This window comes from Salvia miltiorrhiza, chromosome 5, assembly GCF_028751815.1.
Source record: "Salvia miltiorrhiza cultivar Shanhuang (shh) chromosome 5, IMPLAD_Smil_shh, whole genome shotgun sequence".
NCBI classification, from domain to species: domain Eukaryota; kingdom Viridiplantae; phylum Streptophyta; class Magnoliopsida; order Lamiales; family Lamiaceae; genus Salvia; species Salvia miltiorrhiza.
This window is the reverse complement of record NC_080391.1, coordinates 3,212,239-3,226,158: the sequence shown is the minus strand read 5'-3', so window position 1 is coordinate 3,226,158 and position 13,920 is coordinate 3,212,239. Positions and strand designations below refer to the sequence as shown.

The 13,920-nt window shown below is 36.9% G+C and overlaps 3 protein-coding genes across 5 annotated transcripts; 2 read left to right on the top strand and 1 right to left on the bottom strand.

The window, feature by feature from the left end:
• Window positions 1-46: 46 nt before the first annotated feature.
• On the top strand, window positions 47-4,984 carry LOC130985147 (protein BREAST CANCER SUSCEPTIBILITY 1 homolog). Its single transcript, XM_057907952.1, has 14 exons — window positions 47-203; window positions 315-368; window positions 468-538; window positions 869-982; window positions 1,109-1,536; window positions 1,697-1,807; window positions 1,877-2,827; window positions 2,938-3,035; window positions 3,333-3,519; window positions 3,600-3,700; window positions 3,822-3,954; window positions 4,044-4,209; window positions 4,359-4,477; window positions 4,564-4,984. Exons 1-14 carry the CDS (start codon window positions 148-150, stop codon window positions 4,909-4,911), a joined length of 2,937 nt encoding a protein of 978 aa, XP_057763935.1. The 5' UTR covers window positions 47-147; the 3' UTR covers window positions 4,912-4,984.
• A 60-nt stretch (window positions 4,985-5,044) lies between these two features.
• Window positions 5,045-6,535, bottom strand: LOC130985150 (uncharacterized). The gene is made up of 2 exons (XM_057907955.1): window positions 6,198-6,535; window positions 5,045-6,103 (listed from the first exon to the last, which is right to left on the bottom strand). The coding sequence occupies exons 1-2, from the start codon at window positions 6,280-6,282 to the stop codon at window positions 5,292-5,294; spliced, it is 897 nt and encodes a 298-aa protein (XP_057763938.1). The 5' UTR covers window positions 6,283-6,535; the 3' UTR covers window positions 5,045-5,291.
• A 1,953-nt stretch (window positions 6,536-8,488) lies between these two features.
• Window positions 8,489-13,497, top strand: LOC130985146 (F-box protein SKIP19-like). Of its 3 annotated transcripts, XM_057907950.1 has the most exons (6): window positions 8,527-9,089; window positions 10,031-10,143; window positions 10,174-10,192; window positions 11,219-11,350; window positions 12,479-13,215; window positions 13,298-13,497. In XM_057907950.1, exons 1-5 carry the CDS (start codon window positions 8,596-8,598, stop codon window positions 13,188-13,190), a joined length of 1,470 nt encoding a protein of 489 aa, XP_057763933.1. In that variant the 5' UTR covers window positions 8,527-8,595; the 3' UTR covers window positions 13,191-13,215; window positions 13,298-13,497. The 3 variants fall into 3 exon arrangements, with proteins under 3 accessions (XP_057763932.1, XP_057763933.1, XP_057763934.1); XM_057907949.1 differs by having other exon boundaries at window positions 8,489-9,089; window positions 10,031-10,192; XM_057907951.1 differs by lacking the exons at window positions 10,031-10,143; window positions 10,174-10,192.
• The last annotated feature ends 423 nt before the right edge of the window (window positions 13,498-13,920 follow it).

Genomic DNA, 13,920 nt, shown 5'->3' with positions numbered 1-13,920 from the left:
CCGAATTTATTTTTATTTTTTTTGGCGCGGCTCAGTAAATAATTCAAAAACAAACACGAACTCTATTAACTTCTCAGATACTCACACACAACAGTGTTCATCACTCCCAAAGAGAAATAGGGATAGCGAGAGAATCGGAAGAGAATAATGGCGGACGCATCGCATTTGGAAAGGATGGGAAGGGAGCTCAAGTGCCCTATATGGTGATAATTTTCATACGGTTTCATTATTCTCAATTGAAATTGTTAATCTCTTCTTTTTCACGGTCTGGAATTTCAGATCGTTAATTGATCCTTATTTTCCTCTGTCTACAGTTTGAGTCTATTTAATTCAGCTGTTTCACTCACCTGCAATCATGTATTTTGCAAGTAAGCCATTTAGTTCATGCGAATAAGTTTTTTGTGTATTTAGGGTTGATTTCAACATGTTTTTGCTGCCTATTATATAGTGTTTTCTAATTGATGCAGTTCGTGTATCGAGAAATCCATGAAAGCAGCATCGAGTTGTCCTGTTTGTAAAGTTCCATATCGGCGAAGAGGTATATACGTTTTACTTTTGATTGGCATGTTATTTTCTCAATTGTGCTACCGTACACGATGCAACATTTTCTCATTTGAAGGTTGCCTGTTGAATGATTTTTGAAACTTTTACCAGGAGATTATTCACATGTTAGGTTGGCATTAGAATTTATCACTATTTTTTTCGTGAGATGTGTCACTGTACTTGTGAGATAGTATGATATTGTTCATCTTGATACAATACATTAAGGTATTCTACTTATGTCATGACAGCTAAACCATATTAGTTGTGGATGAATTCATGACTTGTTGTATATAGATTGCTTACATTTTTTGTTTTCATTTAGCAGAAATTAGGCCTGCTCCTCATATGGATAACTTGGTTAGCGTTTACAAAAGCATGGAAGTAGCATCTGGAGTCAGTATTTTCGTCACGCAAACTGAAGCTTCGACTGGACCTTCTGGTAATGATCTACTATTCTGTTGGTTAATGTATGGCAATTTTCCATATTTTTACATTAGATAACTTATTGACAAACCTGCCTCTATATGTTGTCCTGCCATAAATTCATTGTTTGCCTCATTTATAGGGAACAAAAATGATAAAACTGGTGTTAATGTAAATGAAGTCCAAAATAATGTCCAAACAAAACTAGAAGTTTCAGAATTTGGGAATCGGAAACAACATCAAAGGAAAGGATCAAAAAGCGCATCAGTTTTTCCTACAAAGAAAAGGGTTCAGGTATCACCACATACAAGTACAAGGACTGACATGAAGCAAGGCAAGCTGAAAGATGGAATTGCTGAAATCAACAGAAATGAAACTAAAAGCAGTCCTGTTTTACAAAATGATGTGCCTTCTATATGTGAAAATGGGGGACCGAAATTACCTCCATTTTTCTGGCTGAGAGAGCAAGAGGACATGGAGAAATCAACTCAGCAGACAGATGACAATTCGGTCATGTATACACCGCCAGAAGCTCCTTGCTTCAGCGACATCAAAGATTCAGATGATGAGGTTTGCTCCCCCCAGATACAGCTTTTAATATCAATGATTATGAACCGATGGTATAGTAATTAGGATTATGAAATTTGTTAATAGTCTGCTATTGCCTGATTGATTCTATTATTCTTCTTGGCAACACACTATTTTTATATTTCATTTTTGCTTTATGCAGAGAGGAACTTGTAAATTATCAAACAATGCAGATTTCATTGATAGTGAAATGTTTGATTGGACACAAAGGCCTTGCTCTCCTGAACTTTGTTCAAGTCCACCAACAATACAGGTACGTAACAATTTTTACTATTTCAACAATCTGTTATTTACCAAGTTTGATCTAATTATGTTGGTGTAGCTTGAAGAACACACTGCTGAAGAGGATGTGGCCTTAAAAAGTGTAGAGGCTACCCCAACAGAAACTGCTGGTCCACAGAACAGACCTAAGAGCACAGTAGGCAAGCGTAAGAGGACAGAAACTTCTGAAAGCAAAGGCAGAATGAGAACTTCTAATAAGAAAGCCAATTCAAATGAGCCTGAAAAAGACAAGAAAGCTAAAAGGATTTCTAAAGTATCTGCAGTCGATGCTGGATTAGGCAATGTAATTTATCAAGATATGCAAGAGGGCAATAAAGACACCCGATTGATTCAAAAAGGAAAATCCAGAAAAGGCAAAATGGTTCTCTCTGATGCCTGTGTTCAAGAGAAAAATGTTATATCATTATCTGATGGGGGAGAGCCTCTAGAAAATGGTAAGGGTGTGGCATTCACTCATGTTTCACCTTCAGAAAATAGTGGAAATAGCAACAAAGGACGTACAAAGTCAAAGAAGAGTGGTGAAGACAACAAAAACTCTAAAAAACCAACTCAGCTACCAAAATCTGGTAGTAAAGAAAAAACAAAAAAATGCTTAGATACTGATCAAGACAAAGAGGGGTTGATTTCCGAGAGGCATACTAATCTGCATCCACCAGGAACTAATGAAGAAATTTCAGATAGATGCATCAAAAGGAAGGATGGAAGAACATGTAGAAAGGCGCAGCCAAGTTCTTTAAAGAAAGTTAAATTCTCTGTTGAGAGCATATGCAATGACAACCATGATGGTAAAGCTTTAGGTGCTAATGAAAAGGATGCAACCAGAGATCAATCATTTCAAGAGATTCAAGTTGAAAGTGATCGATCGGACATGAAAACTCCATCAAAAGTTGATAAATCAACTTCCTCCCTCAGTGGGCATACTTTGCTAAAATGCAATACATCTCCACGTACAATTCATTGTGCTTTCTGTCAATCATCTGAAGAGTCAGAGGTATATCTGTCTTTTGATATATTGCTTATGCTTTATTATTTGTGTTACATGTTTATTAATTATCCAAGACAGGTAATATTTTTGTGTATGTGGTTTGTTACTGAAATCAGGCTTCAGGGATCATGGTTCACTACGTCAGTGGGAAGTTGGTGATAGATGATGCAAGAAAGAATGCTGCTATACACGTTCACAAGAATTGTGCAGAATGGTATGACATTTGGAACACTTTCTGCACAATTTTCTAGTATAGCAACTAAGGTGGTGGTGGATTAATAAACTTTATGTAGTTTGCTTCATCAACTTGCTGTCTCAGGCTACTATTTATTTGTTTATGCTTTGTTAGTGTAGTCATCAAATTACTAATTTAAAGATTTACTGCTAAACTAATTTGAGAGCTCTTTGTGTCTTCCAACTGATTAGATAGTTATGGAAGTTGTTGAGGTAGAGTTTAATTTGCTATTTTCATTGTAATACATAGCAAAATAAGGTTGTCCATCTTTTGTAGGGCGCCTAATGTGTATTTCGAAGATGATACTGCTGTCAACCTTGAAAATGAACTGTCTAGAAGTCGAAGAATTAGATGCTGTTGCTGTGGCATCAAGGGAGCTGCTCTTGGGTGTTATGAGAAGAGTTGTCGCAAGAGCTTTCATGTTCCTTGTGCTAGGTTGACTCCAGAATGTCGATGGGATTCTGTAAGTATAAACTAACAACTATTTCTTGAAATCTGGGGAAAAAAAATGTAATTAATGTTGTGGTTTTCAATATGTGACAGGAAAACTTTGTTATTCTATGTCCAATTCATAAATCATCTCAACTGCCTATTGATATGCCTCAATCTCAATCAAGGAAGAAAAGTAAATCTTCTGCTGAAAGGTTTGTTCTGATTTCCAGCAAATGTGTATATTGACATTGTGCAGCTTCCAGATTGACTATTCCTCTTTCAGAGTTGTTTATATCATGATTTTCTTTTCTTTTCTTTTTTACTTCCCCCCAGAAAATCTTGCCTCCGTCAAGATAAAGTGAAAACCAAGGAAGAATGCAAAGATAGTTCACCTTCTCACTGGAAGTCCCAGAAGAAGTTCAGGGATTTGGTTTTCTGCTGTTCAGCTCTCACCAATGCAGAGAAAGTAAATAAACCATTAATTACTTTATTTATTATTCTGTATAAAATCAGAGGATAATATTTTTATATATAATCTCTATGGTGTAAATTTAGGAAATTGTTACTGAATTTGAAAACTTGTCTGGAGTACCGATTCTGAAGAACTGGGACTCGACTGTCACCCATGTAATTGCGTCTACAGATGAGAACGGGGCATGCAGACGGACACTCAAATTTTTAATGGGTGTCTTGGAAGGAAAATGGATTTTGAGTGTTAAGTGTGAGTAATTTTCTATGTACAACTGAATTTGAATTGACTGTATATTCTTTATTAGAAGTTCCAAACATATTTCAAAAATTTCTATGTTGCAACTTCAATCTATTTGGTTATTTTTATTTCATGTCGTTCATTTGTTTCCACTGATTCAGGGATCAAAGCTTGCATTGAAGCTGGAGAGATAGTTGATGAGGAGCAGTTTGAGATCTCAGTCGACATTCATGGAATCAGTGATGGACCAAAGCTTGGAAGATTAAGACTTCTAAACAAGGTTAATTTTTCGCTTCTGATCTACCCTCTTCACCATTTCTTATTTCCAAGTTATTCACATGATTTCCACTTTCTTTGATTTTGCAGCAACCAAAACTATTTGATGGTTACACATTCTATTTCATGGGAGATTTCGTGCCTTCGTACAGAGGATATCTTCATGATCTTGTGATTGCTGCTGGAGGAAAAGTTCTAAACAGGAAACCCGTTGCAGGAGACCAGACAGCTGCATCAAACGGAAGCTCTGAGACGAGCTTCATCATTTACAGTGTCGAGCTTCCTGAACAATGCAAGCCATCCAGTGGAAGTTCAGTCATGGACCAGAGACGTACACGCGCAGAAGCTTTAGCCTCTTCCACTGGAGCCCTGATAGCTAGCAATTCATGGATCATGAATTCGATTGCAGGTTACAAACTGCAAGCAGTTAGTAAATAGTTGTGTCTGATCACCTATCCCACTAATGATTATGACAAAAAATAGGTTATTTATGCACCATTATTGCCTCCAATTTTCTCTTGTGAACTTTGGTAAGTGTTCATTTATATATATATATATAAAACAAAGTTGCTAAAACAAAAATATCATCCTTGCCAAAATGCAGTATCATATTCACATATTCACATTGGTTACAGGTTCTTAGCCATATATCTCTCTAGTTGGGAATGCTACGTTCAAGAAATCTCCTCTAAGGTACCTTTTTCCACCTGTTTACATCTTCGTAAATCGTAATGACACTGCCATTTATAGCAAAAGATAAACCATGTGAGAACTGAAGAGAAACATCATAGTATTCCACACACAATCCTCTCCTTGTCCTAACTTGTTTCTTCTTCTTCTTCGAAAACTCCTTGCTTCTTATCATGCTTTGCAACCATTGTCTGGAAATGCTCAAACACATTCTCCAAACTCTCTATATCTTCATCAGCATCAACCGACGAACTGCTGGCCACCACGTGTTCCTTCAACCTCTGCACTCTGCTCAAGCTCGACTCAATCTTCTCCCTCATCTCATCTATGGTGTTACACAATGCCACGTTCTCTTCCCGTGCTTGGCCGAGCTTCTCCTTCATCGATTGGTACCCCTCGTGTGACCTCACGAGCATCTCCCTGAGGAACTTGTTCTGCTCTTCCAAATCCATGCTCCCTTCCGATTCCCCCCCTACACATTCCTGCACTTTCCTCACCAAGTTCTCATTCTGCGCCTTGAGGCCGTGCATGAGCTCCTCCATCTCGGACAGCTCGTGCGCCTTCCTGGAAAGCTCCGCGGCCATGATCTCCTTCTCCTTCCCCAAGCTCGAGCACATCATCTCCAGCCGCTTCCTGGCTGCAGTGCACGCGCTCAGCTCCCTCCTCAGCTTCTCCTTCTCATCCGCCACCGCCTCGACTCTGCCCTTCTTGTCCTTGGGCGGCTGGCTCAGCCGGAGGTCGGTGTTGCACCGCCTCAGGGCGGATTCGCTCGTCTTATTGCCAAATGATTGGCATTTTTGGATCCTTGTCCGAACAGTGTCCAAGATTGTCATCATCGTGGCCACCCTCAGCATTCTCCTGCTGTCGCTTTGCCCTTTGCCGCAGGCATCTTTGTGATCTTGGATTAGCTTTAGCAACAGCTTTATAGGTGCTGCTGCCCCTGCACCCACACAAAATCAATCAAAATCAAATATTTACTTACATATTATCAACCTTAATGCATGCATGCATGATTTTTTTTTTTTTTTTGTTACCATCTAAACCAGAATCATCGTATTGCTGTTCGTATATAATCGGGGCAAATTCAGGAGCTGAATTTGATCGATCCTCGTTTCTCATTTCCTCAAAATATGATGTACCCAAGAATGCAAGGATTTTTTTTTTTTTTGTTCTTTTCAATATGAACACAAAATCATGATAGGGGTGATCAAGGGGAATGAGGTAAAACAGAGGCCACAAAAGAGAAGATAAAATGTTATCTTCTTTTTTCTACATGTATTGCTGAGAGATGCAGCTAAGAGAGAGCGCTTGGCATGCCAAGCCCTCTCGTTCTGTCTCTCTCTCTCTCCTCCTCTCTGTCTCTCTCTCTCTCTCCTTGTTTCTGTATTTATATGTCTGATGAAGAGGAAAGGAAGAGCGGGGAATTTTTGGGCGGTTAATATTTGCCGCATTTTTTGGGAAAGTGTGAGAGGCTATAGTTTAATTTTTAACTTCGATAGATAAATATAGTTGGATTCCTCCATTTCCCAATCATGACTTTTTTCCTTCATGTTTTTTAAAAATTTGATTTGATATGGTTTTTTTTTTTCTTTTTCAAAAAAGCATTTTCAATAATATTACCACCTCTACTTTATATTAAAATAATAATTATTTTAAAAATTCAAATTATTTGCACACTATCAATTACATCTTGAACTATTAGACACAACTTGTTATATATTTAAAGAGGATGTTTAAAATTTAATCCCCGCTATCTAAGGGTGAGCATTTCATATGGGTCGATTCTAAACCCAATTAATCAAAATAAAATTAAATTAAATGGCCAATTAAACCGATCAATGTTTTTTTAAGCCAATATGGATTGAAATTCAATGTATCACATTTGATGTTCCATTTTATGATTTCAATTTTAATTTTGTATGATTTAATTTAAATTTATGATTATTAATTAGAGCTTATTCCATTTAATTAGGTTATATAATTATTTTTTATTATTTAATTTTACTTTTATTAGCTAATAATAAGTTTATAAATTCAAAGATATGGTATACTCCTATAATTTTTAAAATTTTAATTTGTTGAAATAAAAATTAATTATAATTCATAATATTATGATAAATTTTATTTTTATAAAAAATATTAAAATAATCGATTTAATTATGAGACATATTGGTACACATGTAACTGTGAGATGCTGGATTCATGCCAACCGAACCTAACTTCAAATTTTGATAATCAAATTTATCCAAACTGTGAATAGAGGAATCTACCCACTTTTATAACATGTCTTACAAAACTACCCACCCAAATCCAAAGTCAAAAAGTCAAAGCCTGACATGCTTGGTTTTTTGTAATGAGTCCAACTCACGTCACTTTCACAATGGATTTGGTTCAAAATCTGATGAAAAGACAATAAATGCCCAACTCACGTCACTTTCACAATGTATGTATACTTTATGTTTGAAAAGTTATAAAAAAATTAGGTTACGTTTGTGTTATAAAAACATTAGTAAGAGGACTAAAAATTTTACTATTATGTATATTATGCAACAAAAAAATATGTTGAAACAAATGGCGTAATTAGCCGGCGGAAATTCATAGCCGCTACTCAGTAACCGCGCATAATATATGATTCTATAAATTTTTTATCCAACAATTGTTATTATTTTAACGTGTCCTCAGATTTAGAGTCATATTTAACTACCTCTTTTACACATTATCTTACACAATTGTACTTGTGTAAGAAAAGTGTAAGAACTTTTACGGAAAACTATGCAAACCTATCACCATCAATTGCAAAGTGGGTAGTTTTATAAGACATCTTATATGGGTGGGTAATTTTATAAGATGAGTAATCAAAGTGGGTACTTTAAATTTCGACCACAATCCAAAAATATAATAAAATCAAAATGGATTCACATCAATCAAAGAAATAAAATAAATATATTAATATATTATATATCTTAGTCTATAACTATAAAATGTAATAATTAAATATTTTTCAGGCTTGTGCGGAATACTAGTAAATTTATATCTTAGGCTTTGAAAATATCTTTTTTGATTATGGTATATTTTGCAATTATAGACCAAATTCTTTATTCCCAACAAGGATCAGTATGCGTATCATTTGTTGATCATGTATTTGAAATAAAAGATATGTTTTTCAGAATCAGATAAATCTAAAATACAAGAACTGAGGATCATGTATTTGAAATAGAGAGACGATAATTGGTCTCTATTCATTGTATCTAATGCAATCTAGGTAAAATTTTGGTGTTTTTGGGCTTATATTATGCGACTAATCCCATCCAAAAAAAAATGGGCCGTACACTACCAAACACGGCCTTAAATACTTTGCCCCTAAATATTCACCCAAATAAACAAACCTTTTCAAAATCCTCTCCTTACCATTATTCTGCGTTTTCAATCGCCATGGGAAGGAGGAAAAGCAGAAACCTAAAACAGTGGGTTCCAAAGAAAACTCCGGCGCCGGCGCCAGCTGCTTCATCCTCGGCCCCTCCTCCGCCGTCGATCGAACTTGCCAGAGATGTAACGGCCAACAGGAAAAGCAGAATCCGAAAACAGTGGGTTCCAAAGAAAACTCCGGCGGCGGCGCCAGCTGCTTCGTCCTCGCCCCCTTCGCCGCCGTGGATCGAACTTCCCGGAGATGTAACGGCCAACATTCTGCAGAGGTTGGGCGCGGTGGGGATGCTGAGGAGCGCGCAGCGAGTGTGTAGTACCTGGTGGAAAGTTTGCAAGGATCCCGCCATGTGGCGAGTGATCGTTTTGCACTACCCTCGTATGATCGATACGTACACTGCCATGTCTATGTGCCGCCCCGAAGTCGATTGGAACCAGAGGCAATTGGTCGACCTCGCCATTGACCCCTTCGGCAACGATGAACTGCTAAACTACGTCGCCGATCGGTAGATATTACTGCGCTCTTGATGTTCATGGATATGATATGATGTTATAGTTTTATAATGCTGCTTGTGTTGTTGTTGAAATGCGCGTTCATTATCATATTTTATTATTATTATTTTTGGTTCAGAGCTACTCCTACTCGTACGATCGGAAGAAAAATCGTTCGATTATCTCAAGCCTCGGTGTACTACATGTTCGGATTCGTTTGTTCGAATCAAGCCACTGCACAAGCCTTTTATGAGCTCGAGCTGAGAGCTCGAACACTATTTATATGAATATAAGCTTGAGCTCAAACTCGAATATGGCATTATCGAGTATCATACTAGCTGAGCTCGAGCTCGTCTAGTATTCGGCTCAGCTAGTTTGCAACTCTACCCTGGACATGCGATTTGGCATGTTGCATTTGCTTTGTGAATTGTGAAAGGTCTTTGCTATTCTCTTAGTTAGTAATGGAGATAGAGTGTTAACACTAGAGGATAGTGAGCTACTGAAAAATCAAAAAGTTCTATCTCTCTCTCAGAATTTTCACCCTTTTTTGTTTCGTCGTTGCTTTGAACAAGAAAGAACTTCTTGCAAGTATTCACAAGGCTCCTTTTAGCCATGGTGACTCGAAGTTGCAATCTCTGTTAATGATATTTTGTTGGTCTGGAACCTTTTTGGTTGCATTTTGAAGTTGTATTTGCCTGTGTTTCAAACACCTCTAACATAAATTCAATGCTAAAAACATGTGCTGAGAGGCTTATTTGTACAAAAGAAGAGGATATTGTGCTGGATTGAACATTTTGTAATCTTGTTGGATGAAAGCGTTAATATATGTTTGTGATAATATGCTCCTTTTACATCTGAATCATTTTATAGCTTAAAAAAATTAGTTATTGTCTAATCTTGTGCACTTTGCAGATCATGATATCTCAAACGTCTTAAACTTGTATCTTGCATTCAGATATGACGAAATGTCACAAATGGACTTCACTGCCATGTGCCGCCGTGCAGTGGATCAGAGCGTGGAGCAATTTGTCGACCTCACGATTGACTCCTTGGGCAAAGGGAAACTGACGATTGACTCCTTGGGCAAAGGGAAACTGATGAACAACGTCGCCAATAGGTATATATTACTGCGCTCTTGATATTACTTGAAGAATGATGATTTGTCGTTGTTAAACGACTTATATTTGAGGCGTCACTGTTCATGGATATGGTATGATGTTTTGTTTTATACAGCTGCTTGTGTAGTTGTTGAAATGCACGTAGATTATCATTTTTTTTTTTATCATTTGTTTTCTTTTTTTGAGTGATTGGAAAATTTGAGTTGTTTTCGTTCAAAGCTCAAATTTGGCGGTGCCTGCCTTGGACTAGTTCTGTAAATGAACAGAGCTACTTGCAAGAGAGACTCGGCTCGGAAAAAGCTCGTTCGATAGTAATTAGTAAAGGAGTCGGTCTCAAGCCTTGCGGTTTACTACTTGTTCGGATTCGTTTGTTCAAATCAAGCCACTGCACTAGCCTTTTATGAGCTTGAACACCATTTATACGAATATGATTCAAGCTTGAGCTCAAACTCTAATATGACATTATCGAGTATCATACTAGCTGAGCTCGAGCTTGCCTAGGTTACGACTCTACCTTGGACATGAGATTTGGCATATTGCATTTGCTTTTTGAATTGTGAAAGGCCTTTGCTATTTGCTTAGTTAGAAATGGATATAGAGTATTAACATTGGAGGGGAGTGAGCTACTGAAAATTCAAAAAGTTCTACTTCTATCTTTCTCTCAGAATTTTCACCCTGTTTTGTTTCGTCGTTGCTTTGAACAAGAAAGAACTTCTTGCAAGTATTTGAAAGGCTCCTTCGTTTAGCAATTGTGACTCAAAGTTACAATCTCTCTTATTGATATTTTGTTGGTCTGGAACATTTTTTGTTGCATTTTGAAGTTGTATTCAAACACCTCCAACATAATTCAGTGCTAAAAACATGCGCTGATAGGCTTATTTGTACAAAAGAAGAGGATATTGTGCTTCATTGAACATTTCCTAATTCCTTTGTAATCATGTTGGATGAAAGCGTAAATACATGTTTGTGATAATATGCTCCTTTCACGAAATCTCAAACGTCTTAAATTTGTATCTTGCATTCAGATATCGCAAAATCTCAAACGAGGATTACACTGCCATGTGCCGCCACGCAGTGGATCGGAGCCAAGGGCAATTGGTCGACCTCACCATTGAATACTTTGGCGACGGGGAACTGATAAACTACATCGCCGATCGGTAAATATTACTCCGCTCTTGATATTACTTGAAGAATGATGATTCATTGTTGTTAAACGGGTTATATTTGAGGCATCACTGTTCACGTATGTGATATGATGTTATAGTTTTATAAGGCTGCTTGAGTAGTTGTTGAACTGCGCGTTGATTATCTTATTTTTTTGTATCATTTGTTTTTTGTTTTTTAATGATCGAAAAATTGAGTCTTGTTATGGTTCAAAGCTCAAATTTGGCGGTGGTTGGCTTGGACTAGCTTTGTAAATAACAGAGCTACTCGCAAGAGAAACTGGCTCGGAAAAAAATCGTTTGATAGCAAACAAGCCGTTGTCAAATTTGGCAGTTTACTACATTTTTGGATTCTTTTGATTGAATCAAGCCACTGCTCAAGCCTTTTATGAGCTCGAGCTGAAAGCTCGAACACTATTTATACGAATATGAGCCAAGCTTGAGCTCAAACTCGAATATGACATTATCGAGCATCATACTAGCCGAGCTTGAGCTCGTCTAGTATTCGGCTCGACTAGTTTTAAACTCTACCTTGGAGTCTTGGACATGAAATTTGGCATGTTGTATTTGCTCTGTGAATTGTGAAAGGCCTCTGCTATTCACTTTGTTAGAAATGGAGATAGAGTGTTGACAGTGGAGGTGAATGAGCTACTAAAAAATCAAAAAGTTTTTTCTTTCTATTAGAATTTTCGCCCTTTTTTTTGTTTCGCCGTTGCTTTGAAAAAGAAAGAACCTCTTGCAAGTATTCTGAAGGCGCCTTTTAGCATTTGTGACTTGAAGTTGCAATCTCTCTTAATGATATTTTGTTGGTCTGGAACCTTTTTGGTTGGTTTTTGAAGTTGTATTTACCTGTGTTCCAAACACCTCCAACATAAATTCAGTAAAACATGTGCCGAGAGGCTTATTTCTCATTTTAATATCACTAAGGCAATAAATCTTGTTAGTCATCAAAAGAAGAGGATATTGTGCTTGATTGAACATTTTCTAATTTGTACGACTTCCTTTGTAATCCTGTTGGATGAAAGCGTTAATACTTGTTGTGATAATATGCTCCTTTTACATCTGAATCATTTTCTGGCTTAAAAAAATCAATATCTGGTCTAATCTTGTGCTGTTTGGCAGATCACGAAATCTCAAACGTCTTAAACTTGTATTTTGCCATCAGATGTCTGGAGGTCCTTTAGTTCAAGCGATTGAAAAATTTGAACAGTTAGAAGAATTACACCTTACTATGCTCCCATGGATTTCACCTCACCAGATTGAAGCTATTGGCAATTCTTGCCCTAAGTTGAAATCATTCTCATATAACGAACGTGGTTCAAAGTACCCTCATCCGCCAGATTTGGAAGATGATGATGATGATGATGATATTATTGAAGGATTTGATCGGAATGTTACTGCTAGAGCAATCGGAAAATGCATGCCTAATTTGCATCATCTTCAACTTTTTGCACATGAGGAGATGCAAAACGAAGGACTTGAAGCCATCCTTGATGGCTGTCCACGCCTCGAATCACTTGACATCCGGCAATGCTTTGGTCTCGATCTTAGAGGGGATTTAGGGAAAAGATGCCGTGAGCAGATAAAAGATCTGAGACTCCCTAATGACTCGATTAGTGATGCATCATGGCTTGTTGAGGAACCATCTGAATCGGATTATGAATGTTACGGCGACTATGATTACTGTAACTATTATGAAGATTTAGATTATGAATCTTACGACGACTTCACTAATCCTCTTGGCTATGAATCCTTCAACGATGACTTTTCTCCTCTTGGCTACGGATTCTTCAACGATGACGGACCTGGGATTTTCGACTACGACTTCTTCTGAGCTAGGAACAAGATCATAGCAGAGGGTAAAGCTTTCTTAATTTCGTTTGTTAGATTTATGGCTTAAGATACATTGCCAAATAATACTCCTCACCTATTTTTTTGCAGGTTTTTGTGTAGCTAGTTGATTTCAAGTGGTTATGGCTGCATTTTTGGGACTTTGATTCTCTCTAGCGAGATACCAATGGCAGTAGCAACATACATTTTTGGAATTTCACCTAACTTTATGCATAAGAATATTTAATCGCTATGTCCTTCACTGTTTATATATGGTTTAAATATTTGATGATTCTTGCTTTTGTTCTTCATTTTTGTTGTTATATATATCAACGTATCTTTCAAGCACTATTCGAACACCTAATAAAATATTCTTATAGTTAATGAATAATGATTTTGGAATTTCAGGATGCAGGTATGAGATTATGTTTAAGGGTTATGTGCAAATTTTGATGTACTACTATTAATATTATATTGGATTATTATTAGTGTCAAAATATACGAATTTTGAGGTCATTTTGATTTTATCACGAATTTTACAAGTTGTTTGAAATTACATAAATTTTATGTCACTAACAATTTTATAATAAGTTTAATTTATGATCAACCCATCTTTCAAGCAACTATTCGAATGGCTTCTTTGTCTATAGAGAGATGATTAAAATTTAATCCCCATCGTCTAGGGGTGAGAGTGTTTTTTTTTTTTATCGCTCAATTCTTTCTACTCTCAAGTT